Source organism: Pungitius pungitius, chromosome 19 (genome assembly GCF_949316345.1).
Source record: "Pungitius pungitius chromosome 19, fPunPun2.1, whole genome shotgun sequence".
In the NCBI taxonomy this organism is placed as follows: Eukaryota; Metazoa; Chordata; class Actinopteri; order Perciformes; family Gasterosteidae; genus Pungitius; species Pungitius pungitius.
The window spans coordinates 5,988,473-6,016,338 of record NC_084918.1 but is presented as its reverse complement, the minus strand read 5'-3'; the positions used below and the strand labels follow the sequence as shown (position 1 = coordinate 6,016,338).

General features: G+C 46.4%; 4 protein-coding genes across 4 annotated transcripts; 2 read left to right on the top strand and 2 right to left on the bottom strand.

Moving 5' to 3' along the window:
- Positions 1-2,959: 2,959 nt before the first annotated feature.
- rpl21 (ribosomal protein L21) lies at positions 2,960-5,598 on the bottom strand. Its single transcript, XM_037455895.2, has 6 exons — positions 5,569-5,598; positions 4,861-4,939; positions 4,681-4,742; positions 4,012-4,124; positions 3,219-3,369; positions 2,960-3,084 (listed from the first exon to the last, which is right to left on the bottom strand). The coding sequence occupies exons 2-6, from the start codon at positions 4,925-4,927 to the stop codon at positions 2,995-2,997; spliced, it is 483 nt and encodes a 160-aa protein (XP_037311792.1). The 5' UTR covers positions 4,928-4,939; positions 5,569-5,598; the 3' UTR covers positions 2,960-2,994.
- Positions 5,599-5,695: 97 nt separating this feature from the next.
- Positions 5,696-11,641, top strand: usp12a (ubiquitin specific peptidase 12a). The gene is made up of 9 exons (XM_037455894.2): positions 5,696-6,330; positions 7,343-7,423; positions 7,521-7,734; positions 7,949-8,184; positions 8,475-8,551; positions 9,523-9,606; positions 9,725-9,922; positions 10,572-10,650; positions 10,737-11,641. The coding sequence occupies exons 1-9, from the start codon at positions 6,283-6,285 to the stop codon at positions 10,836-10,838; spliced, it is 1,119 nt and encodes a 372-aa protein (XP_037311791.1). The 5' UTR covers positions 5,696-6,282; the 3' UTR covers positions 10,839-11,641.
- A 309-nt stretch (positions 11,642-11,950) lies between these two features.
- Positions 11,951-17,887, top strand: gpr12 (G protein-coupled receptor 12). Its single transcript, XM_037455948.2, has 2 exons — positions 11,951-12,532; positions 13,330-17,887. The coding sequence occupies exon 2, from the start codon at positions 13,342-13,344 to the stop codon at positions 14,368-14,370; it is 1,029 nt and encodes a 342-aa protein (XP_037311845.2). The 5' UTR covers positions 11,951-12,532; positions 13,330-13,341; the 3' UTR covers positions 14,371-17,887.
- An 813-nt stretch (positions 17,888-18,700) lies between these two features.
- wasf3b (WASP family member 3b) lies at positions 18,701-27,857 on the bottom strand. Its single transcript, XM_037455947.2, has 9 exons — positions 27,757-27,857; positions 23,218-23,376; positions 21,642-21,776; positions 21,405-21,558; positions 20,735-20,852; positions 20,372-20,553; positions 19,997-20,272; positions 19,506-19,819; positions 18,701-18,885 (listed from the first exon to the last, which is right to left on the bottom strand). Exons 2-9 carry the CDS (start codon positions 23,348-23,350, stop codon positions 18,728-18,730), a joined length of 1,470 nt encoding a protein of 489 aa, XP_037311844.2. The 5' UTR covers positions 23,351-23,376; positions 27,757-27,857; the 3' UTR covers positions 18,701-18,727.
- Positions 27,858-27,866: the final 9 nt, after the last annotated feature.

The window sequence follows — 27,866 nt, the reverse complement described above, 5'->3', positions numbered from 1 at the left end:
CTACACAAATTAATTTTTAAATTGAGATATTGTGTACAAACCTATGATGACTTTATATTAATATCAGCTCAGACCACAGATCCATTCTGCCTTACGTGGACATTTGTTCATTTGGAGTAACCACAACACTGTTTTTTGGAAAGTCACATTGTGTTTGTAATGTTTCAACGCTTAGAGCAGCTCAAATGAAATGGAATTGATTGAGAAAAGTAAAATACCGAAGACGTCTACGTGTTTAAGTGAACAGGTGAAGTGAAACGTCAAATAATTGAGAAATTTTATACAATCCAACATTTTCCCACTCAACTCGTCTTGCGTCAGCGGCGTCCATATCCGGTTATCTACTCTTTGTGTGTGTGTGTGTGTGTGCGCGTGTGGTTAATGTGTAACACTACGGGTCGATAGGCTGCTGGCTGAGCTGACAGACTCAATCTGTGTGTGTCAAACATGTGTGATTAAGGAGTTCATAGTGCTCCACGGCTTTTATCCACCATCCTCGTCTCTGTGCCCTCCATCCATCCATCCCTCCATCCCTCCCTCCTTCTCTCTCTCTCCTGCTGTTTACTTTTGCCTCATTCAATCAGTAACTTCCATGAGTCAGACATGACACTCACACACACACACACACACACACACACACACGGTGTATCTGTGAGAATACACATACAAAGGACGTACTGTAGATGTATAGACAGGGTGGATGTCATACTATGTCAAATGAGAAAATGTTTAGATTCCTATTAATTCAAACCATGAAATGCACAATTGATTTTTGATCCACTATTTGCTTTAATTGGGCACCTCTCCTAAAAAAGCTGTGGGAATTGTACTAAACCGTGGAGGCACCACTCGCCTTATCTAAATACTATACGACGGAAATTCAGATCAATACCAAGGGCTTTGGACGCCAACACGCTCATTGATTGATTGCATTTTATTTTTCCTGGTTCTCCCCTTGTTGGATACTTATTACTTTGTCCCGATAAGACCCGTGTCTCAGGGCCCTGACCTTCAGGGCGGAAAAGGTCAACAAAGAGTTCCCCTGAAATTGATCTCAACGCCATTTTACAGGAGACTTCCTCCACTTATATAAGGGAGGTAGTTTCAACCCCAAGAAAAAAAACACAGAAATCAAATTACGGTCCATAGACTGTTACACTGTTGTCTTTCTCTGTCCTGAACTACACACACAGACACACACACTTAATCCTGTCAGCTGCCCCCTATCTCTGTAAACTGGTCCTAATTTGAGTAAATATTGGGTAAAGTACTGAGGTGCGATGAGATAACCTATTTGTCACATAACCAGCCAGCCATTCAGCCTCCACTGATTAAACAGCAAACATCAAGTGGTCCACTCACACACACACACACTATGACAGGCCGTTTTCACAACACACACACACACGTGCAAGAATATGACTGATAAATGCATTTTATTCTTATTCTGAGGAAAGAAAGTAAAAAGACAGGATTTAGTTGCAATATGGAAGAATTAGATGAAGCTGTTACTTAAAATGATGGACTGTAACTGTAACATTTTATTTTTGAATTATCGATTGAAAAGTCAATGACACAGAAAGGTGTAGATATAATTACAAATTGTACCATGTTGTAGTTCATGTAGTATCATGTTCATTTCAGAAGTAGAAAATAATATAATTACAATTAAGTTAATTTAAAATGTAATACTACCATTGGAAGGAAGTTGTGCAGTCCAAATTATAGCTAATTTAAACATGTTATTGAGGATTATCCTGCTTTCATATTCAATTTAACCTCACACTGGAGGTAAAAATAACTTCCTATGACTTATAAATGTAGATTACAGCAGTAAATGAGGTTTGCTCTACAGCCAAACATATATATGTGACACGCCAAAGATGTCTGTGGTTATAATCACTAGCACTTTATTAGAAATAATGATGGCACTTATAGCACTTTCCTAGTTTGGCTTTCTTGAAGAATTCGTACTTTCTTGATTCTTCGTTATTTCTGTTTTCTCTTGATTGAATACACTTATTCTAAGTCACTTTGAATGAAAGTGTCAGAATGATAAATGTAATGTCTAATGAAAACCACATTTATTTTAAGCATGTGTGCACAACAAGTAATTTGAAAGATATCTTTATCTCGCTAGGTGTACTTCAGTTTTACACAGTACAAATAACTGAAAAGATCAACATAGACTGGCTGGTTGTGATTGTATATCATTTAGTGTGACAAGTGCTCCAAAGGGGCCAGGCTAATATGCGGGTGCACACTGCCACCTACTGCACAGGAGAAAGTCTACCGATGGCATCAACAAAGATGAATAGCAGACCATTTACTTGCACGTTAAGAGATTTTCTTTGGTGAACTTGCAAATAAGCTTGGAAAATGGGATCATTTTCTCCATCAGCAATTGTAGCGTTGGTGCAGAAATTGGCTGCAGTTTGATCAACAAAAAGTAAACCCCTGAAGCAGCCGACACCTTCAGAGCAGTCTTGTATATTGCACAAGCACACAGGTGTTTAACTACTGTCTGTTGGGATTCATAGTGTCAAACACTGCTGTAATATTGAGCTATCTTTAACAAATACAGTGGAAGAGGGGTGCACTATATTCTACTGATGACCAGGTCATGGAACACAGCCTTACATAAAACTAAGCTTATGACTTGGGGGGAAAAGGACTGAAAGATTCAACAAGACCTCAACCTAAGACACTAGTGTGGAAGGCCTTAAATTACTGAAAGTGAGCGAGGCTAATTGCAAAGCAAGCTCATGTAAAGTACAAGTGAGAACGTGAGATGCTTGTGACATGTGTACCGTTCACTCTCAGATCGCCGGTGAAATGAAAAGGGCGTTTGATTTCATTTGGTAATCAAAGGAGGAGAATCATCACTGAGCGACGGCACATCATGACATTATAGCATCGAAAAGTAAATGTGTGGACAGACGACAAGGCGGCAAGCAGCGTGTGTACAAAGATGTCTTTATTTGGGTGAGCACTTTATGCCATGAACTCATAGGGGATGGGCTCCAGCAGCTGAGGCTGGTTTTTCTTGGTGCTGACAAAGTGAGCATCACGGGGAGGAGCGGGCTGTAGAGACAAGAGAGACCGTTAGATGATCGGAGAAAAACAAACTGGTGTTAAATACTAAAATGTTAAGAAAATTAGGACTGTAGGTCTATTAATATTAAGTTCAATTCATTCAAAACACTAAATACTCATACCTGTCGCTTCAGGTCCACCCAGGTGCCCTTCAGCTTGGCCTCATTCTTTTTGGCCTCGTTCTCTTTGACGCGCTGCAGGAAACTGTCTCTGCTCTTTGAGTGCTTCACATGCTCAATACGCACGTTAATCCTCTTGGCCAGGATCCTGCCCCTGTGACAGCCCAAACCAAGGATTGAACATTAAAAACTGCACAGGTAGCCTGAGGTTGTTTCAATGTGAGTGTTTGTCTCTGTCTCCTCAATACAGCCCAAAGTCCAACAGGAGTTAGACCGGGGTGCTTAAGGATGAAATACTCTCCCCCACGTGAATGACCACTGAGGACACGGACGATCCGCGTGGCAAAGTGATGATGGGGTCAAATGGTTCTTAAACATTTTTATTCATTTTGCTTTTGGAGGATAAAAAGTCCCCTAAAGCAGCATCTGTGTCTGAGGGAACCAGATGAAGAAAAGTGGTACATAATGTTTGTCAATTCTTAAGTTAACTGTATTTCACATTGTGTGCATGTATGAACTATTAGTTTGCCCTGTGAATTGGCAAAAGATGCTGTAAAATAGATATTGAGCAGTTTTGTTTAAATTACATTCGCTATCCACCTTTTGATAGATTCTGGCCACATCAACACCGGTGTTTACTGGATTCAGTGGGTTTAACGATTGAAAACTGCTATAAAAATGAATGAGTCTTTAAATTATTACTGAGTGAGTTTTAAGTAATTTGGTGTCCTCAAGTTCAAAGTTACATTGTTAAGACCAAGAATTTAGATGTAAAAAAATTTGACATTGTACTTACTTAACCTGCTTGTTGACAATAATGCCGACAGCATGCTGGGTTACATTGTACACACGTCCTGTCTTGCCATGGTAACACTTGTGCGGCATTCCTTTCTGGATGGTGCCTGTGCCCTGAGAAGAAAATAAAGTTACAATGGGTTATTCAGAGTGTTCAAGTGTTGCAAAAGTTCCACGTTAGGTTTAAAGAAAACCGAAAACTTTTACCCAATTACCAAATGACTGCAGTTAAGCAGCACCTTTGATCGGCAGTACTTTAGTCATACGAGCAGAGTTTAATTTTGTCACTTTTAAAAGATTTGAGGAATACATTTCCCAACATCTAATAATGTACGTATGTTTAAGTGTATAAACTGAAGAATATTTTTGAAACCGTAGAAGTAATATTTGATTTTAAAATAAATATGCTGAGGCCTCTCTAGAGAACTGCCACGTTCCCACAAACAGACAAAACCAACACTGGCTCTGCATGCGTCCATTTGCCTTTCCACCTCCTTCATGCTCTGCACTGTGGAGAAGTTCTAGCTGCAATCTCACTTACAAATGAAACATGCTGGACCGTGGAAACATTTCATTGTAACCCCTTCCAAAACATGGGAGCTAAAAATATAGTGGCTGCAACAATCTCATTGTGGTTTGTCTGGGGGACCACAATTACTAACTGACTTACCTTGATGTCAACAATGTCTCCCTTCTTGTAGATACGCATGTATGTTGACAGGGGAATTGGGCCTGTGAAGCAAACGCAGCCAAACAATTAATGCTACATTATAGAGGTTTGTGGTTACCATACAATTATTAAAAAGGGGATCACAGTCAATGTGTGCGGGGATATTAAATGTGTACTCACCATGCTTGCGGAATTGCCTGCTAAACATGTAGCGGGTCCCCCTCCTCTTGCCTCTGGTGTTCGTCATGATGCCTGATTACTGAGACAATAAACTTCCATTAGTCACGTGTCTTAATGTAATATTTTTGCTTAACAGAAGGAAAATTGCCTGTAACCATTGTAACACCCAGAAGCACCTCATTATACTATAACGCGTGATATGGCTACCCTTGAACCACGTTAGCTGTCAAACAAAACTTGACGCAAGTGAAAGACAACAAATTGTGTGTTGTATTCCCATCACAAGCACATTGAGTTCTCGTGAACTTTCTTGTATTCAACATATTGTAACAAAGCTGCTAGCATACATAGCTTTGTGTAAGGACTAGCAACGAGACACATCACTCGGCAGCACCTTATCTGCAATGACAGTTTGTTTGAAACCAGTCGAAAACCAACGACAAAACGTCAAGTTATGAGCGTTGCAACTTGTAACGGTGAGAATACGGTGAGAATACACCGCGGAGTGTGCGCCAGGCCCACATGGGTGAGCCACGCTGCTGGTCCTGCTCACACTAAACGGAAAATATCCCTCAATACAGCGATTTTTCGAGCCGTAATATCCAATCGGGCTGTTCTATATGATGCAGCGAACACGCGAATCTATCAATGGGCGAATATATATAGAAATACGTTAGAAACAAACATTTAACAGGGAGAGGATCTTACCCCCGGTCTCGACAAGATGGCGGGTGCTGCGGAAAGAGAGATTGAAAGACCCCAAACTCCCCCTAGTGAAACGTTCATAGACTGTAGGGCGGGCCGTGAGAGTGCCTGAACCAAATAGACGTGACGCTGAAGCTCTGCCAAGGGAGTAAAAAGGGGTTAGAAGATCTGGAGTCAGCTTAATTTACGAACTACGACATAACATCTTACGCCGTTTTAGTATGTAAACTGATCTGTGACACGATACTGTCTATGGTTATGATCCGTGATTTAATTTAGTGTTTTCCCCAGTCTACTAAATATTAAGAAAGGTTTAAATATACCCAGGCGGAAAATACAATCGTTGTTTGAAAAAAAAGAAGGAAAGGTATTTTTTCAATGCTTTTTATCACGCGCATGCGCAGATCTTCCGCCTGGCTAAGCGTTATGATTTTAAGTCTTCAAGGGTTTGGAGATTATTTAACTAATTGCTTTTTTTTATGATTCTGAGGGGAATTCATTTGTGGCGTCCTATACCACAAAACAAGGCCAACGTCTGTGTAGTTTGCTGACCGTGATCAAGCGAACACGGAAACCACCAGCGGGCAATGCTCTTGTTTTCTCCAGCGCTTGAACCGTTGTGGTCGCGAGCGCAGCAGTACTGCCTGCCTTGCCCTCACGAGGGAACCAGCCCAGTCTCGCCAGCGCACAACGGCGGTCGAAGATGGCGCTAGTCGAATGGAAATCCTAATGACAGTCTCCAAATTTGCCTCTTTTTGTACCATGGTGAGTGCACGGCAGTTTCAATCTAGCATTCCCCGGGTCACGAGGCGATATGGAAACCGTTGCTGCGCCGGGATTTGCCTTTTAACCGTGTTATTAAAAATATTAGCAGTTAATTCTGGGGTCAGTGCTAGCCAAGCATATTTCCGACCATAGCAACGCACCGCCCTCCTCCGGTCAGGTATTTTAGCTAACAGACAGTAGATGGGCATTCGTTAGTGTCGCATTTTTTCAACTCCTACATTGACGATGTATTTGTTTACCTTTTAATAGTAATCGTAGCCTATTTGTGCACGGTGACCGTGCACCTGCTGCAGCTCAGATTCGCAGCTAACTAACGTTAATTCATGTTAGCTAAGGTAGCTAGGTAGCTAACGCGTCGCTAAACCAGTGTTGCACAATGCTAACAACTGGAACGCCGTTGGATAATTAATGGTAAATGTGGTGATCTGCAGGATTGGTAAATTAACGTTAGAGGTACCGTGGAGAAATTAACAAAGTTGGCGCGTTGGCCTTTACTACCAGACGTTAACGCAAGCAATGACGACATGGTTTGACATTAGCTGCGCAGTCAAATCTGCAGTTTGTCACTGTCCACATACCGCACCTTATCAATCCGTGCCAAAGTTCAGAAGGGATTACCGTTTCGGAAACGTCCTCCGCCGAATCCCGGGCTCACGAATAAATCTGCGTTTGAATCATTTTTTATTCTGACACGTGTCATTTTGTCCAGTGAATATTTCCACATTAATAATACCTTTTGGGACGTGTTGGCATTATCCTTGAAGAACCCAATTTTACCTTCCAGATACAGAGCGTGCTTTTAGCAATGCTCGTGTTTAGTGGAGGTGGTTGTGGGGAATACAGAGTCTTGGTTTTAAGCATCCATTGGTTTATGGATTCATCTGCAACGGATTCCCATGAACGTGTTTGCTGCCCCGTAATTTATTAATTACTCTAATTAATGTGTGTGTCATTGTTTTACTAACAACTCAACCTAAATGTTTTTTTAAAGGGCGCCAATGCCTCTGCTCTGGAGAAAGAGATTGGATCTGAGCAGTTTCCGGTCAATGAGCACTACTTTGGCCTAGTCAATGTAAGTGAATGTCGCACTGTACAGATCCACTGTTTTGGACACTTTCCCCACTTGACCCGTAAACCGACTGATTCGACTGCATTCCATGTGATCTTAGTTTGGAAACACCTGCTACTGCAACTCGGTGCTGCAGGCTCTCTACTTCTGCCGACCGTTTCGGGAGAAGATCTTGGCGTACCGCAGTCAGCCTCGGCGGAAAGAGAACCTGCTCACCTGCCTGGCCGACCTGTTCCACAGTATTGCCAACCAAAAGAGGAAAGTGGGCGTGATTCCACCCAAGAAGTTCATCACACGGCTTCGTAAAGAGAATGGTGAGAAGAAATTGATATATTTAGTGAGATGGGTGTGGTCAAAAGAGGATGTAGAAGACTGACACATTAACAAAGTGAAAACATCTATTTTGTTTCCCCCTTGTGGGCTGTTGTATCCTACAGATCTTGAAAACATCGCAAGACCTTGAAATACCTGCTGATCATGTAAAATAGTTAAACTGGTACTCCTTTCTTTCCCCTTTTTGTCCCTCAGAGCTGTTTGACAATTACATGCAGCAGGATGCCCATGAATTCCTGAACTACCTGCTCAACACCATCGCAGATTTGCTTCAGGAGGAGAGAAAGCAGGACAAGACCAACGGCCGCCTTGCCAATGGCACACTGGACTCTCAGAACAACAACAGCAATGCCACGCCCGCTCCAACCTGGGTCCATGAGATCTTTCAAGGCACTCTTACCAACGAGACGCGCTGCCTCACCTGTGAAACGGTGAGGCGTCACTGCCGTTTTCCCACGAGGGGGCGAGGTTTAAGTGGCTTACAGAAAACTGTATTCTGCTGCCTTGTTCAAACATGTTTTCAAATCAAACAGTCCTACTGGCGAGGGATTAGATAACATACACAGATGAAGCTCCTCCGCACAAGGAAAGAGAAAAGGTTGTTTGTGTGTTTCTCAGTTTAAGTGCAAACAATGTTTTAGGCAAATACAATATTATATAGCATGTGTATTTTGTTTTATTTTGGCCCAGGTTGATGTCCTAATTATTTTTCTCTCTTCAGATAAGCAGCAAAGATGAGGATTTTCTGGACCTTTCTGTGGATGTAGAACAGAATACCTCCATCACGCACTGCCTCAGGTACCAACATGTAGAACTAGAGCTCAAACTGGAACAGTAGTTGATGTGCAGAAAATGAATTGTCAACTGTTTTTATTAAAGAAAAAAGGTTTTCGGGCAAAAATGTAAAACATTTTTATGGTTCTAGCTTCTGAAAAAAGGCTTCTTAATTTTTTAGTCCAACATAATCAATTTAATCAGTTACATTATATTTTAAAGATCCATAAAGAAAATCTAATGCAGATTAATCAGTAGTAAAAATGAAGTCACGGTTAATAATTTAGTTGGCTCAGATTTTGGATTAATAGAATATTGCTGTTAAATGTCATTGAGGCTTTTCTTACAGTAACAATTTTAGATGTTACAATCTTTAGTAAGGTAAGTAGGAATATTTTTACATGTTTTCTTATGATGAAGATTGCATGAAGTGCTCTTAACTTGTGATGTTTGTTTTGAGGCTGCTGGATTCATAGCGTAATGAATTTTCAGAGATGTAACGGACCATTGTCGATCCTTATCGAATAATTACAGTTCAATGTTCACCATCGCAGTGTGAAATTTATGTTTAACTGACAATTGTATCCGGGAATTATACTTGTTTACACGGATCCCAAATCAGCTTGTGATACATCAGAAAACTACTCATGACAAGATGTGTTTTAAATCTATAAAAATTACATTATTTTGTTCCTTATTCTTTAATTTGGAAGTTTTATAAATAAATTGCTAAAATAGAAAATTACTATAATGTGAATTTGACTGTCTTCAGAGTTGTTGAAGTGACTTTTGGGATGGTGGCAAAACTCTGTTCTATGAATCAATGATCTGCAACTAGTGTCTGCGGCAAACAGACCTGGCCAGCGATCTCTAAAAGTGGGTCCACCACAAGCGCTGAAAAACCCACTGTGGGTTGTGCGTGTCCTTCACCGAGCTGCACGAGGAGAGTTTGTTGATTCCCATTGACCTGAGTCTCTCTTTGTGGCTCCTCTCAGAGGCTTCAGTAACACGGAGACACTGTGCAGCGAGTACAAATACTACTGTGAAGAATGTAGAAGCAAGCAGGAGGCACACAAGAGGTCGGTACCCCGGTTTATTCTTCACGTGGGCCCTTCAGCTGTTCGGTTAATGCATCCCTGTGTGTGTGGCTGGTCATTCCGGTGTCGTTGTGGTCTGACTGTGATGTTTGTGGCGCAGGATGCGTGTTAAGAAGCTGCCAATGATCTTGGCGTTGCACCTGAAGCGCTTCAAGTACATGGAGCAGCTGCAGCGCTACACCAAGCTGTCCTATCGGGTCGTCTTCCCCCTGGAGCTCCGCCTCTTCAACACCTCTGGGGACGCCACCAATCCGGAGAGGCTGTACGACCTGGTGGCTGTGGTGGTGCATTGTGGGAGGTGCGTAGGTGGTCACGCAATCACAATACTCCACCTCTTCTTTTTTTTTTTTTTTTTTTTTTAACCTTCTCCACGGCAACCGAAGACCGGCAGATGATTTATTGTTGTATTAATAACATGCATTTGAACCCGTCGGCACAGGAATAAAATTACCTTAGAATCCGAATCACATCTAGTGGGAGAAAGCTCAGACCGCCATCCATTATTGTTGCACCGTGCTGCACTTTGTGTCAGTGGGCGTTTTGTCCGTCTGTGTTTATACAAGGAGTTTACCTGCTGAAAATGACTCCCGCCCTTCACTAACCAAAAAACCATTACTAAAGTGATTTGTTGTTCAGCAAGTAAGTTGAGAATCCACGAGATGCAAGCAATCCATCCGAACTTAAAGCAACATGTATCAAGGCAGCTTTGCTGAGGTTGATAAGGCCTGGTACGGGTCCATCAGGGTTTATCATGTAAAGGAAACTTATTTAACGGCCTGTACACACACAGATGGGGTTAGCAGAGGAATGTTAAACATGTCTGCAGACAGTCTTGCAAAAGTGTCCAATCACGCAAAACAAGTGGAAACCTTCCGCATAATTTTTTAGTTTATGCAATATTATCACAGTGGTGAAATTTCTCTCTAGAATGTTCTATTTCTTTTCAGTGGGCCAAACAGGGGTCACTACATTGCCATCGTGAAAAGTCATGACTTCTGGTTGCTGTTTGACGATGATATTGTTGAGGTAAGTAACTTAATTAGTGTATTTTTGGTATTCACAGTACGTTCCCTTTTTAACCCCCTCTGTGAATCGCCTTCCTGTTTCTGCAGAAAATCGACGCGCAGGCCATAGAAGAATTCTACGGCCTCACTTCTGAAATCTCCAAGAACTCCGAGTCCGGCTACATCCTCTTCTACCAGTCCAGAGACTGAACGTGGAGCCCGCGTTTCAGCCACAGAAACCGGAGGAGATGCTCCGTTCCCTCCCCGGTGAGGAGCAGCGGCCTGTCGACGCGCCACAGCAGCCCGCCTGGTGCCACACCTGCCCGCGCAGCTGTATTTAATTATTGTGCTTTTTACGTGCTCAGCCGTGAAAGTTCCTCTTCCGTGCCGGCCGATCCTCCCGCCCAAAACCCATGTACCCCCCCCCCCCCCCCCACTTCACTCTGGCCTGGACGCTGCTGCCTGGACAACGAGACGACAATGAATGCAAAGTGTGTCGAGATTGTTTTTAAGAAAAAGACGCTGAATGAGGATTGTACAGATAATTGGTCGGTCAAATGAGTGGCATATTTAGATTTTTCCTTGGGTGAGGGGTTGAACGGGTATTTAATAATTCATAAGACGTTACATCGGCATGGTGTGTCCAACCCCCCCCCCCCCCCCCCCCCCCTGCCCCCTTCCCACCCTCACCTTTAGTCTGCACTGGGGTTTACCGACAGTGGGTCATCTTTGTGATGCAGATGTGATATGGGGGAGGGCCGAGTCTCCCGCTTGTGGGACACACTGGCTTGTGTATTTCTACAGTGTACAGAATGGTATTTGTATAAATATAACAAGAAGATATTATCATTGGAAATTGTTAGACCTTGAGAAGATGTATTAACACTATGGTGCACTTTTGATACCGTTTTGTAGGTGTTGGCAAGTTTATTGTGAGGGTTTGCTTGAAAAGGCCTGTTGTAAAGCGATTATTTTCTGTTTTAAAGAAAACGAAATAAAGCCAGTAAGATTGAGGTGGCGTGAGCTTTCTTTTTCTGTCCTACAAGTGCGCCCCGATGACTCATAGGAGGGGGGGGGGCTATATCGCCCCCCTGCGGTGTGACCTAGAACCACCGCGCTCGTGCTCCAACACGAGCTGTTTGTGATCCAATCAGATCCGTGAAGTGGGGGCTTTTGTTAAAGACTCACACAATTAACCATTAATGCTTCATCAACACGTCCCCCATCCGTTACTCCTCAGCAGAGGTCTGTCTGGAGGCAGTGCTGCGGGGAGGGGCGGGCGCGCGCTCACACACACACACACACACCGGGGTTGCTGTTAATAGCACAGACAGGACCAGAATAGAAGAGCGATGCAGGATGAAAGATAGCCTCCATATGTGAAAAAAACTCCATCTGAAGCACCTCAGTGCGTTGTTCATTTTTTTAATTGGTGGCATCTCGCGATCGACAAATGATGTTCCAACAGGCCCTTGATGCTCAAAGGAAGCGTGTTGGGTTTTACACCACGAGGGGCCACAGGTGCCCGAACCCTCCACACGCCCGTCTACGTCCTTGAGACACCAAGGACCGGACGTGTAGCTCCTTTACAAGGTTCACCCGCTCTGTGGTGATCTGACCCGCGGGACTCCTCCTTCATCATCGACACCTCCTTCCTCTCCCTCCTCTTTCTCCGCTGCTCTCTGCACAGCCGCAGTCCACGGCGATGCGCCGTTAACGGAGGAGCCACTCCGCGCTCTTTTCTGCTTCTTCCATCATCCACCGCTTTGAGTGCCGAGAGGACCAGCATCCCGGCACCCCTCACCCCCTCCCCGGGCTGCCCCGCAGCATCCTCATCGGTAACATGGCAATACAAGGCTGCCGCTTTTCCACCTAGACGCCAAGTCTCACCCCACAGACTCAAGGTAGGCTGGAAAGGGATTATTGAGCATCTTTTGCATGGGGGGAGGGAGGGAGGGAGGGGGGGGGTGTTTTTTTTTTTCTTTCTTCGTTTCTCTCAAGCATCCTTCTGCTGACGTGGAGCAGCCGCTGTGTTGCTCTGATGTAAGGTGCAGAGAGGGTAAAGCAGCACCATATGGCCACCGGTGTGAGATGCCTCTCTGCAGAGGCTGTGCTCTCATAACGGGTGCGGTGTCTTCTGCTCTGTGAAGCAGCGTGAATTATTACCGGTGCCGGTTTTATTAATATCTCCATAAGACTTGATATTGCATAGCAACAAAAGCCTGATTTGGTTTTCTGTTCCTCTCTTTCATTTCCCTTGTTCATGAATTCATTTGCCCTCCTGAGGTGTACCCTTGAGGCCTGTTTAACATTCTCTGGGTTCAATTCCCGAAGGAAGAGGCATGAACTGTCCGGAAGCCATAATGTACATTTCTATTGATGTGCAGGCTTTCAAATATTTTAAAAGGGGCACGAACCAAAATGAAAGGGACATGTTTTTCTAGACCACGGTTTCCGTTCTACTTTGCCTGCATAATCAGCAGGCACATGTCTACCTACTCTACCACGGGGCTGGCAATGTGATCTTTACCAAACCCCGTTGTGCAATGTGTAACTCTGGTGTCTTGTTGTCAACACTGACCTCGTCGGGTGGGAGCAGGAGGGAAACTCACCCCACTGTTAATTGTCAAGTTATTGTTGGATCTCATTGGTTTGGTCGAGACTTGAAATAACGGGTCGCCTTGTCTGTGTTCGACTTCAGACGGGGACTACGATGAGTGACGGGCCACCGGTCACCTCCAGCTGGCTGACCCCCGACCCCACAGCCTGGGCCAGCGGAGGGGGCGGGGGACCGATGGACAACAGCACCAGCCCGGGGACTTCTCCGCCGGACTCCTTCGCGCCCGGCCGGATGCCCCTGTTGGTCAACCCCTGGGACATCGTGCTGTGCACATCTGGGACTCTGATAGCCTGCGAGAACGCCCTGGTGGTGCTGGTGATCTGGCAGAACCCGGCGCTCCGGGCTCCCATGTTCCTGCTCATCGGCAGCCTGGCGCTGGCCGACCTGCTGGCCGGCCTGGGCCTGGTGCTGCACTTCACCTGTGCCTACTTGCTCCACTCCGAATCGGCCCAGTTGCTGACCGTGGGCCTGGTGGTGGCCTCCTTCTCCGCCTCCGTCTTCAGCCTGCTGGCCATCACCATCGACCGCTACCTGTCGCTGTACTACGCCCTCACCTACAACTCCGAGCGGACGGCGGTGTTCACCTACACCATGCTGGTGCTTCTATGGGGCCTCTCGCTGTGTCTGGGCCTGCTGCCGGTCACGGGGGTCAACTGCCTGGCGGAGGAGGCGGCGTGCAGCGTGGTGCGCCCGCTGACCAAGAACAACATCGCCGTGCTGTCCGTTTCCTTCCTGCTGCTCTTCGGCCTCATGCTGCAGCTCTACGTCCAGATCTGCAAGATCGTGATGCGCCACGCTCACCAGATCGCCCTGCAGCACCACTTCCTGGCCGCCACGCCCCACTACGTCACCACGCGGAAGGGCGTGTCCACGTTGGCGATCATCCTGGGCACCTTCGCCGCCTGCTGGATGCCCTTCACCGTCTACTCCCTCATCGCTGACTACACCTACCCGCCCCTTTACACCTACGCCACCCTGGTGCCCGCCACCTACAACTCCATCATCAACCCGGTCATCTACGCCTTCAGGAACCAGGAGATCCAGAAGGCGCTGTGGCTGGTGTGCTGTGGATGTGTTCCCGCCAGCGTGGCGCAGCGCGCACGGACCCCTAGTGACGTCTGACCGGACGCAGCCAGGTGGGGGAGAGAGAGGCGCCGTGTGGGTCAGCTCTGCTCCTCCCCGGGTCTGACTGGTGTCAAAAGGTCAGGGGGGGGCGGAAGGGAGGCGCACAGGGGTGTGGTTTCAGGCCCAGGTCTGGATGTCGCTGGAGCCCACCTGGATGGATGCCCCCCCCCCCCCTCATCCTTTGTTTCACATTCACAATGAGTCAAGGTGTCGCACTGTCTTCCCAAGCAAATGCGGCCAATGGGCGGGCAGCCTCCTCCCTTCCGAACCCCCTCCCCCTCCCATTCAGGCCGTGCCACGCCCTTCCCCTGCCACTGTGTATGTATACCCCTCTCGCACTTCCGTGCATATAGTTTACGGCACTGGAACTTTGGGAGGGAGGGGGTCATTGGTGCGCGCCTGCGTAAAAGCGCACAGGTCGGGGAGAAATGAACGGTTGATTACGCATTTTCCACACACAGTCCTGTCTGGAGCAGCATCCCGGCGCTGTGCTGCTGCACTCGGAACGTGCGTCGAAAGCTAAACGTCCGCGGAGAGCTAAAAATAGATCCGATCTCTGTGATCCGCGTCCTCTGTGGACGCCGGGGAAGAAATCAAGCCGTTTCGTCTTCCCTTCAGCTCTCCAAACGTGTCTTGTTTTTCTATCTGGATTCGTGCGTGATTGTGGTTTAGGTCATCTCGCAAGTTTCGGAGGCGCCACGAGGAAACCCTCCTCCTTTTGTTATTCACGTGTTGAACCGAGTAGAAGCTCATCGCGGTATTGCAGATAATGCAGACTTTTTGAATGTCTTGAATTTGTAATCCATGTGTAATCATCATTTAATAAACCCCCCACTCATTTGAACAATACTTTGAATTATAAGGTAGGGGTACTTCAATAGAAACAAAAAATCTGATAATGGTAAATGTAGGATATTAAGTTATAAAATATGATCAGAATACTACAAACCTTGGAGGCAAAGGTCCAACCAAGCAGAACACATTGGTAGATGGAAATCTGCTAGATTTGAATGTATCTCCCCTTGTTTGAACCACATATCTGATTTGCAGACTTGACTTAGCATGCAACAAACCCGAATAGCCGCCCCTTCCCAGCCAAGTGTGCCAGGTCACATTTTTGAAAAAAGACCATGTGACATGGTACTCTGATGTCCTCGTGATCCTGATATTTTTTCTACACAGTGTACCTCAACTGTATCCCATTGAATGAGCTAATCTTAACTCGACGGTCACACGAGTCGCAACCTTGTTGACAACAGGTTTTGCTGTAAAGTGCGGATAGGTTTGAAGTCCATGGGGCTCTGCTTTGGTCTTGATTTGAGTTCCACCGAGTGCGGTTCAATGGAAGACCCAACACAACACTACCAGCTGCTCTGAGTTGATCCAACCGTGGGCTTTAGGTCTCATAACTAGTTTGCCAACCCGTCCCACGCACGCTTAATGCCGTCTCAGCAATAACTAGCCGGTTGATGGTAGTTATTTAGCAATACTCAGACAGCAATAACATCCACCTCCCACTGCTACTACTTCCTGCGGCTTGAAGTGCCATAGTTTCCGCTCAGAGGGGAGGAGGAGGAGGGGGGGTTGTTGTAGTGAATGTGCTCAGTGAGCTACAAGTGATCTTCAAATAGTGTTTTACGGTAATCCCTCCTGGAAAAGAAGTGGACGAGGTCACACGGCCCAGTGACATCACTGCCTGATTCCTCTCAAATTATTTTTATTTTCTCTGAACTTAAAACGGGGCTTTGACCATATGTTACAACCCTAAATGGTGAGGTGTATGATTTGTATTTGTTGCCTCTGCCTTTTGTGACATATGAACATATGAAGTGTCGAAAACCTCATGTCTTGTGTGTGTGTGTTTTTTTTGGGGCTGTCCTTTTTGTGCACACCGTATCAGTCGCATGGCCTCTGTGTGTGTGTGTGTGTGTGTGCGTGTGTTTTATGATACAGCAGCTCCTCGGGGGACCTCAATCTGTGTCCTGTCGCCACCAGTCTTCCTGTCCATTCTGAGAGAAGTGGCCTTGTTACGTGTTCGTAGAGCTTGTTTCAGGAGAGGGAGGACTCACGTGAGGGAGCTCCGGCACTTCGAGCCAAAGTGAAAGGTCCTGCCGTGTGTGTGTGTGTGTGTGTGTGTGTGTGTTCTGTCTCCTTGACATTCAGTGTTACTTCAAATCGATCCATGGTCTGATGGAGGCAGGCTTCTGCCAAGTTGACCTCTGAATGATTCTACGAGCTAAATACAGTCACTTCCAAATACGACAAGTAGTGCTTCTTCTTTCCTCCCTTTCTCCCCTCCAGGCGAGCCCGAGGCGTTTGACGAGCTCCCAAGTCTCCGTCTTTCTGGCCTCAGATCAGATGCAAAGCAGTAAAAGGAGAGGAAAAGCATTTCTGAGGGTTGGAAGTTAAACTTGTGCACAGTGTCAGACTGAATCCTGTTTCTTTACCTTTTGAGAAAAGTCTATTTTGTTATATTCATAGACCGGTTCCATTTTTTTTTTTGAGTGGCCTGAATTCTTTCAAATTGTAATGTTGTATGATAAATCAACGCTGTAAGGCCTTTGAGTGATCAAATTATTTAACTGGCGTCCATTGCATGCTGAAGAGGAGGGACTTCAGACCACCCTTGCACGGTGTCACCAAAGCCTATAGTCAAACTATGGGATGAGTTGGTGCCGCACCACTTCCTCCCGTCAGGCACCAATACGCAGCGGTTTATTGACCGGTTGGCTGCGCATGGGACGCTGGAGGAGGAGAAGGAGGAGGAGCACACAGACCTTCTCTGGTGGGTGAACGTTCTTCTCTTGTGCCGTCTGGTGGAGATTTCCCGTGATCGAGCAGGTGGGAACAAGGGCTTCGAATACCAAGAAAAGCAGAGAGGGGGAAGTTGTTGGCAGAGCAGCCGGTTCTTGAGAAAACGACTGGCTGTTAGTTCAGAGGCAGGTTTCTCGCTGATGGTTGCTAATCTAGAGCTAAATTTCAAAATACTCAAGGGCCTGATAATGTGTGTGAGTGTGTGTGTGTCTTGGGGGTTGAAGGCGGGAGGACGCCACAGTAACAGCATCATGTGTAGACGTATGCATAGTTTTCAATGTGAAATGCACTTTATTTTTTGGATGAAAATGGCACAATAAATTAATTATCTGCAAAACGAGACATATAAACGATAATCAATATGCACTGACTTAACTGAGATATTGTAAGAAACATTTGTGTGAACGTGGTGTCTATTTTTCCAAGGTGTTAGTTGTACTTTTTATTGCTTTGGTTAGTTCACTTGATTGAGAAATTTTGTATTAAAAACCAAACGTGTGCTGTGCATAAAACTTCTGCCTCGACTAATTTGTTCATCCTCGTCCTGGCTCGGTGCCCCCCTGCGCCCACCCATCCTCTTTTTCACACTCCACTGTTTCCCTGGCAACTCCCTTCTTAGCTATACAGTTACCAAGGGAACTGAAGTCTTAGAGGCAGGTATTTGTTGTCTCCCTGACGACGGTGGAACAGTAAAGAGACGTGGTGGCTCAGCCTCCATCATCATCATCACTTTATTTTTTTCTTCCGGGTCAAAGGTTACAGAGCACACACTAGCATATGCCCGGCGACCTCCCCCCCACCCCCACCTCTCACAGCAGTGATCGATCACGGACACAGATGGCTCGATCGATTATCACGCTCATCACATCAAGACTCACTACCCATCGCTCGCTCGTACGTCCCCTCAAGCGCTCCCCCCCCCCCCCCCCATTCACTCCCCCGGAGGCCGAGTCCGTCATCAACCATTCTGACACTTCCTCACTTCCAGTTATCGACGTGTTAAAAACATGCCTCATGACCTACAGCATACACCAGTGTTTCAGTAAAAACATTTAAAAGTACTCTGGTTAGCTCAAGAGGAAAGTTTCTAATTCTTCTAACACTCTCGAAGCTTTGAGTATACACAAAATCAGCACCGTCACAGGGCGTCTATGGTAAGATAACAGGTAGAGGAACATCCACTGGGGTGCATTTACATCGCCTTGAGATAGATATATATATCTATATATATATATATATACGTGGAGCTACATGTTAATATTCCAAAGAGTGCTTAGTATTACAGTATGTTACGAGTGTCTTTACAGTATTTATGCTTCTTGAATACACCCCAACATTTCCAGTTTTTTTCAGCTCATACATACAGCATGTGATTGTGTTTATGTGTGTGTGTGTGTGTGTGTTTTCAGTAACAAAGTGTGGGACAACCTGGTGGTGTGGGACAGTGGGCATTCGTTCAAGTGAGTGTTCAATTGACTGTGTGTGTGTGTGTATATATTCAGTAGTTATCCTATTTTTCTCCCTTTTTTTTGCATGTACGTTAATCCGACCAATCGTTCTCTTCCAACTCGGAGTCGTCCTCGGAGTCGGAGTACTCCACGGCGATGCGTCGGGAGAGGATGGTGGCCACGTCGTTTCCAACCGGCTCCCTCTTTGCCTGCTGCTCCTGCTGCTCCTGCACCTTCTTCAACTGGATGCCTGCAGGAAAACATTTGGATGTTTTTGTTTTTGTAATCTGTTGTAATTACCCTAGAAATAAGATATAACCGAGTAAAGAAAAAGGTCTGTGACTTTCCGCATCAACGTTGCGTTGAAAAGCTGCGTCCACTTTGTCCGACTACAACCCCCCTTTTTCAGTCGGTGTCAGTGACACACAACATAATTTAGAGCCCTTTGTAGTGATGCGTTTTTACTTTTACATAATGCACAATGAGTGGGATTTCCTGTGAAAAAACAATGTACCAGTATGTACTGTATGACTCATACAAATACAGTCCCTCTCAATCTTCACTTATGACCTGCAAGTGTGTATTTATCTGCAGAGATCCTGCCCTCTGCATTGGTCATTTTAGTTTTGCTCGGTTCGGGACATTTCTGGACCTTTAAAACATAGTGGACAGATTCCAGATCCTAAGCATGCAACAAAGGGAAAGCTACGAAAATTCATATATAGCAAAAGAAAAACACATACAAATTCCACTCATTCTGTATTTGTTATCAATGTCTGTTTTAACCAAATCTTCTTGTGAATGTTATTTACAAATGCACACATTTCTACACACACACATACGTCCAGATGGACACACTAGAGCCCTTACCCATACGTATGGCAGCCAGCAGATCACTGCGGGCGTCGGCCACCGCTGAGGTCTCAGCGGGAGCGGAGGAAGACATCTTCCGGGTTGTGGAGTGAGAGGCACCGGCCGGAAGGGGCGGAGGTGGAGGACCGGGGGGAGGCGGAGCGGCCTGGCCTCCACATAGAGGCGGTGGAGGCAGAGCGAAGCCACCAGCGCCGCCCATTTGCCCCAGGGGCATTGGACCCCCGGGGGGCGAGGCAAATGCCGTTTGGGCAGAAGGGATGAGAGGGGCTGGGGGGGGAGGAGGAGGGCCGGTGTTGGCATAGCCATCCATGCTGCAAGGGGCAGAGAAGGGGAGAGAATTGGCCGAGGTTAAAAGAAACAAGTCTGTATTTTGTTTTTGTGATACCACAAGTCCAGTCATCATGGTTTGAGAGGGAAGCAAAGGGACACTAGGTGGCAGGATTGGGTCAAAACTCATACATAATATAGACTCCAGCATAAACCCGTACCTGTAGTCCATCGGTGGGAGGGACATCGAGCCACCGTTCATAGCCTCGGCGGGTGGAGGAGGCAGCGGGACTTGGTGGTGGTGGGAACGCCCCAGTGTCCCGCCCTGGTAGCCCATCATGGCCCTTCCCCTCATATCGTGTTCACCTCCGCCGCGGGGGGCGTGTCCAGCCGCGGCCATCTGGGCGGCCAGGGCGCTTGGCGGGGGGCCGGAGTAGGTGTGGGCGTGGCCGTGGTTCATCATGTTGGGGTAGTGGTGTTGATCGGGACCGTGAGCCCTGATGGGGACAGCGCGGGGCGAGGATGATGAAGATGGAAGAGTTGTACATCACTGTACACTATGCAGATACAATGAGAAACAAAGGGAAATGGCCGACCTGTTCTCTGGGGACATGGAGCCCTCGGAGGAAGCCCCTCTGTCGCGGTGTATGGTGTGACGGTGGTCCGGCCTCAGCTCTTTATCCAGAGCCATCATGTTCCACTCCTGCCGACGGTTCCTCGCCTTTCGGACCTTCTTCACCTCCCTCTGCAACGTTCCATCCACACAACGCCTCTGCTCCTGAGAGACAAGCGAGAGAAGGGGGGCATTGAAGGTATTTTTAATCGGTTATAGCGGTGGAAAGGGAAATGTCTCTTTTAAATATGAACTAGATTGGACAGAATAGCAGGTAGAAAGATCTCTTAAACAGTCTATACACCACATAACAGCATAATCAAACTCCTCGTGAACACAATGGTACCTTCTGCTTCCTCTTCTCTTTCCTTTTATCCTCCGTGTCCTGGAGCATCTTCTCCTTCCACAAGCTGAAGAAGTAGGCGGGGTCGGTGTAGAACTTAAGCGCTTCCTTGTTATCATCCCTTTGGAAAAGAGACACCAAGAATTATACAATCGCACTGATCTCTTTGTGCAGAAACATGAGGGCTAGCTCTGTGGGACGGATAAGTTGGGTATAAAACTATGAATATTGCAAAAGTGCAAGAGACTGATGGGGAGAACCGGGGTGAAATTCTGAGTGGGCACCCTAGTAGAACTGCTATAGGGGATAGGAAGACAGGATGAAGAAGAAGAAGAAGAAAAGTTTGCAACGTAGTCACGGTTCGGAGTCTAACTCCCACCGGAGCTGCTCAGGCTAAATATGTGATGCACCCAGAGTATTAAAAAGTACACTTATAAGCATATAAATAGCACAGGGAAATGACACAGAATCTGCCATGTCACTGTGAATTTGGGTCAAAAATGAAGAGCAAAAATCAAATCGAAGAACAAGGGATGGCTTTGAGTTAGTACTGGCCACTGTTTTAAAGTAGAATACATGGTTTAAACTTGACTGATTCACTTTGTGAATGTGTATTTTGTCTTTCACACCGTAAAAGCATATTGGTTACAAACAAAAGCTGTTTGTATCCCACCTGTAGGATGAGAGGATGTTGAGTGGCGGAGGCTTATCACTCAGGTTGTATATCTCCTTCACAGGAATGGGCACGCTGCTCTTGGACACCACCTGCTGGTCCTGAGTGGTGGAGCTCTTGAAGGCTTTCCTCATGTTGATGTCCTGTAAGGAAACTGAGAACAACCAACAAAAACAAGGTCAAAAGTAGCTAAGCATGGCAGACGAGGGGTGACTGCCCGGTGTTCCTCTACCCCACCTTCTTCCACGGTGGAGTCCAGCTGTGTGACCTTGACGGCCAGCCGGTCGATGCGGTCCTGCAGGGAGTTGGCGCGCAGATAGAAGGTGTTGGCCTCGTTAAACAGCTCGCCGAATATATCCTCTGCGTGTTTGCCTGGGAGAAGGAGCAGCGGAGGGACGAAAAGGAACAGGAAATGTGAGAGAAAGAAGACACTTGTGATCATTGTCTGGAGCCCAGCAAATCCCCACAGAGGCTGCAGTTTGATCCATACGATGGTAACGGGACACAATGTGACCTCATCACGCATGGCGTGCATGAGGCGGGTTCGGCACCCGCAGGAATCATAGCACTGTGATTGACATTTGATTTGATTGGACATTTCGTTGGTTTGGTTCTAATTCCATTTCTCACTTATGCTTTGATCCGTGTGTTCTGGGGAAAAGGCCTGAGCGGCCCGGAGGGCGCTGCTCTGCAGTGGGTCCTAAAAAGGCTTCAAAGAGCGGAAGTAAACCACAATAAAAGCAGGTAGTCCAGGGTTTATGGAACTATAAACCTTCGGCACTGGGGGTCAAAGTTAAGAGTGTAAATGCCTTTTATATTAAAGACATTGCTAAGCTGGGCAATACTATGAATGAAAATAAAAAGAAATGCGTCCTCTGGATGTCAACAGTTTGAAGCCTGTGGACTGTGTGTAGAGCGGCGGCAAGGAAACACACACTAACGGCTTTCTGTGTCTCTCCTCCTGACAGGATGGTCCGCAGGGAAAACATTTAGAGGAAGGAAGAATCACAGATCCGGCATGCTGAGCCGGTTCAACTCTGACCCCTCTATGTGCACAAAGACACGCACAGTGCCTGTAGTCTTCAGACATACCCCAACAAGCCTGCCTGGGCATTTATATATAGCTCCCACAGCAGCTGCTGAAGGGCCCACTCCCAATGCAGGAACTTGACACAATAAGAGGCAGAAGGGGTGTGAATGGGCCAAAATGTACAGGGTCAACAGCAACAACAAAGACAATGCTGTCGGAATGCGGAGTGAATGAGTTTAACAGAGGGTGAATGGGTTAAGGGTAATACAACAAACACACACACACACTCACACACAGTGATGGTTTATTAAAGTAATGGATGGGGAGATCGAGGCCCTTGGTAACGTCAATACATATTATAGTGAGCATAACAATCAATATGAAACAGTCCTGTACACAAATACTGTTAACATACACCCCTCAAGTCATCCATGCAAACACACACATGCACACACACACACACACACACACACAAACACAGCTGTCCACATAAGTTCCCTTGTGCAGAGCCATCTACAAGGATTACATTTAACCAGCGCACGAGGCTGCACTAAGTCTGCCGATAGCCCAGTGACCCCGGGCACTGTAACCATGACAACGCCCAAATCAATCTGAGCTTCCGGATTACTGGTGAAACCATGTGACCGTGTACAAAGTCCTCAAAACTACACTTAGCGAGGTTCCGGTCTGTTTTTTTTTATTTTAAGAGTTACACGTGAGAGCGTGTATATATATGTGTGTGTGTGTGTGTGGGGTGGGGGGGGTTGTGCGAGTGTGCCTTACTCAGGCTGCTGAGCTGCCGGATGATGGAGGAGAGCGTGTTGTTCATGACGCACTCCAGCTCGCTGCCAATTCCCCCGGGGAGCTCCCCTCGGCAGAGGTGACGGGGCTCGATGTTCCTCTTCACCAGCGGCATGGCGGAGCTTCACGCCTTCACACAAACTGCCGGGAGACACACGGGGAGCAAGCACACACGCGTTTTAGACACTACGGACAGGGAGGAAGCAGCGGGCAGATGCTGTCCGACTGCATCTGGTGTGCTGCTCATGAGGCATCAGGCCATCCCCCACTGGCCGAGGACACGCACCACATCTGGCATCGAAACAAAGAGGTTGAGCATGTGTGATTTATAACAGCGGTTGGGATTATCACAATACGACGAAGGAGTTTACAGTAAGGCTGCAACAGTTTTTCCTTATCCATCAATTTCCCGATTACTAATCGTTGGTTTTACTAAAAGCCAGAAAACGGCTGTGAATCAAAGATTCAGATCGCATACAATGAAACTGCTTGTTTGAAGTCGACACTACTAGACACGCCATTTTTGCTATAAAATAATATATTGAAACAATCAATTGATTATTGAGTAGTCATTTCATCCAGTTTAAAATTAAATAAACAGCGGATGGCGGCAACACATTAAATGAACCTACTCCCGGTTTTGATCAAATACTGTATAATCACTGATAATCAAACTCCACGACAGAATGTAATTATTACTAGTAAAAAACAAGTTTAAAAGTTTGCAGTGTTTTAAACCACCCAGCTTCACCCTGAGGTTAATAAAAACAAAACGTACAATAAATACAACCTCCCTGTTTGAGTTCATATTGCCTCTACACATCAATTCTGTGCTGACAGTTCTCCTTTTTCTTCTGTTATTGCTGCGCAAGGCAGCATTTCATTCTGAGGTGTGATTAGTTTCTCTGCTGTACGAATTAAAAAATGGGAGAAAACATGCGGTCAGGGGACTGAGAGCGTCCAAATACCCGCAAGACTCTGGCGACCAGCAGAGAGATTAAAGCATTAGGGATGGGAAGATACAACATGGCAGCTAATCCAGGGCCGGCCTGGAATCCAGGCACCAACACACAAGTAGGCTCGGAAAAACACCAAAAAAGCATCAATAAAGAATAATTGCAAAATAAATACATAATAAATGAATGAATTGATGCTTCACGGGACTTAAGACAGAGACCTGAAGCATTCAGCATTTCCCCCAAGTACACACACACACAATTTCCCTTTCAACTTCACTCCCTTAATTAAACCCCCGTTGGCTCTTTAGGCAGACACTCAGATTCTCTGTAGTTCAAAGGACTACAAACAATTACTCAGAGCCCGAGACGTCCCAGGGTGCATCAGAGCGGCCACCTTATCTGAGCCTCTTCCTGCATCCTGTTTTTTTTTGGGCTCTCCACCTGGCTCCTGTTTCCTGGTCCTCCCTTGTTCACATCGCTCCATCCTGCTCCAAACACTTGGCCAGAACAATACAGCGATGGCTCGAGAAGCGGCCTAGAGGACGGAGATGGAGGCCGATGGGGAAATCGCTTGAGCAGCTTTTAGATTCGCCGATCAAATGAGTCCCGCGTAACCAGAGACTTTATTCTCCTGTGCAGCTTCGCCCAGAAAAAGCCCCACCACCAACAATCGTTTCAGTGGAAAGCAGGTGGGAGAAACACAGGCGCCTTGGCAGTGTGACCGAAGGCTAATAATAGCCGACAGGTACTAGAAGCACGGCTCCTGTTTGCTGCACCTGCGCAAACGTCATCGTGAGGAATTCAATTTTATTTTGAGTGATTTTTAAGAAAAATCCTTCTCAGCCCGTCACTTAGTGGCTTAAAATGTTGATCTTTCAATCTTTGTCCATCCTCATCCTACACCAAACACAAAAGGTGGGGTTACATTGCAGACACTATATATGAGCGGCGTCTCAGCGGGGAAACTACTGTAATTACAGATCAACGACCTTTCAGCCGTCCGGGGGCAGAAAAGAGGGACACATCTGTTTCACTAAAGGGCCGATTCCCACCAGTCGATTCCAGGCCCCTTCTTCTCAGCCCATCGCCCCCCCCTCACCTAACCCCCGACTGCCTCACGCCACGAAACCAAAAAGGGGTCGTATCACACCATCATGTGCTTCGCCACATAAAGACACAGAGTGCAGCCAGCGAGGTCTGGCTGCAAGGGTGAAGGAAAAGAGCCCCCCTCAGAAAACCCATTTTAGAAGCGCCGTGCGCGTTGGGAGGTGATGCGAATGAGAAGATTGCATGTTTTTGCTTTTACTGTCTGTCTGGCCTGGCAATCACATCAATGAGGCCAAATAATGAGCGACTGGGGGGCAGTGGGGGTGGGGAGGGAGAAAGGGACGGGCCTCGTCTGTTTGCAAATTGAGGGGAGAGAAGAGGCAAGGAGGGTGCATGAGGGAGTCATGTAGGACAAGAGTGTGTGACGGGAAAGAGGAGAGTGTGTGTGTTTGTGTGTGTGTAACATTAAGAGGTAGAGGAAGTATGTGTTTGTGTTAATGTATTTGTGTGCATGTGTCTGTGTGTGAGGGAGAAAGGGTGAATTGGGATGGGGGAGGGGCATGAAGAGGGACCTTAGGGAAGCCACTGAAAGGTTCCCGGGACAATAGAGCTCCGTTCACACGGCAACAGCACTCACTCTCCCATGCATCCTCCTCCTCCTCCTCCTCCTCCTCTTCGACCTTCTTTAAGGCCCCCTCTACTCTTGCAATGAAAGCTTAGCGAGCTCCTCCACCCTATTTGGGAGAAAAAACGGGCGAGAAAAGAGAATGAAGCCTTAACATAAGGCGAAGGGTGGAGTGGAATAGCTTGTCCCCCCCCCCCCCCCCCCCCACTCACTCTCCCGCTTCTATCTCTGTGTTTCGATTACAACCCGACGCATACACTTCCGGGCACACAGACACGTACGAGCACACAAACACACCAGGTAGCCTTTAAAATGTCCCATTAGCCGGAAAGAAATGCGTTTGATCCTCAGAGGGGTGACATCCAGGCTCCATTCAGGGTAAAACACACCTCCCCGTGCGAGTCCTGCACGGTGCAAACATCCGGAGCCAGACACGCGGAGATAGAAGAGGCATTTACTACAAATGTGAGAACTCCATTAAGATCCGAAAGGGAAGTCATTAAGAATTTACGAGCCGAGCACAGCCCCTGCTTCTGGTGTTGTAGGCTGTTTTGCCGGCTCTGCTGTTATTAATAATGCAGCTTTGATTACGTCAGGTCACACTGCCCTAAATATGACGTAAAGAAATTCTGCAGCGACACTGCGCCCACGTTTTCCTCGTCCTGTTACTACTCAGGGGCATCCATAGTAAAACATGCAGGCACTCTGGGTAAAGGGAGCCACTGAATAGTGAATCCTACCAGACAGAGTGGCATAACTTTAATCTTTTATTTTGGAATATCTGTAAGAGGCTTTTATTGACTTTAATCAAATTGTGACATGATACTATCAATATATAAATGCATTAGAGCCCACACAGGAACAACCTGTGATGAGAAGCTAACACAATCTGTAAGTTTAATCGGAAGTTAAACGCTGCCCCATTTTCTAATAAAAACATGACCCCGATGTGCCATAATCCTAATGGTAAAACAATGGGCTGATTAACTGATTAATTGTGTAACTCATCAATCAATGGATTAAAAATGTAATAACGGCTCAAGCATTATGAAATCCAGAACAGGGAGTTTTTCCTAATCACAAAAAAAGTAATAGTTTAAGTTGTCTTAGCTGCTTTTAGTTCCAATTAAGTGCATGAGTTCAAAGGCCTATTAGTTTTATTTTAATTTTACCAATGCATATACTGGATTACTTAAGGATTCACGAATCTAAAATGCAGCCAATTGTATTAATTGACGAAAGATAGTTCAAGATAGATCTTGGTGACACATTTTCTATGAACATTATAACATCGCTATAACGAAGTTGCCATCACTTACACACTGATCCTAAACGTGATCCGATGGACGGCACTAATTAAGCCATCGCAATCTTGTGTTTTGGATGTCTGACGCCTTAAAAATCCCAACTCATCCACACGCGCACGCACCCGCGCACTCCCTTTCTCCTCTTCCCGCATGCGTGTGCACACACGCGCGCACACAGCCGTGAACTAAAGGGAGCCGCGATCAATCAGTGTTCCGCACCGTCGCTTCTCGTTACTGACGGGCTGACCCACATCTGTTCTCCACTTCACTTTTTTTTTTTTTACGCCGTTTTGAGTGAGTAAGAAAAACGCCGGTGCGCAACTAATATAAAAAACCTTCTTGTTAAAGAAAACGCGTTTTAAAGTTACCTAGCAACGGGAATGTATTGTGCGCTAACGGGAGGTTTGTCCGGTTTGTTATCGCGAGCCGACTGACCGCTCGCTTCAGCTAGCTTGTGTCCCGGTGGTCGAGTTCTTAGTTTTTGGACAAACAAGACCCCCGCTCCCGCATTTCAACCCTTTATATAAAATCTGGCATTTTGCCGTTGTAATAAAAAAAAAGAAAGAAACGTGAAAACCCTCACCAGCACTTGAAATATTAGAAGAAACCGGTCCGGTCCGCATGTCCCGTTAGATACTCCTATTAGCTCTCACATCCTGTGTCCCCCTCGGCAGGTCTGGCCACTCCGGGGAA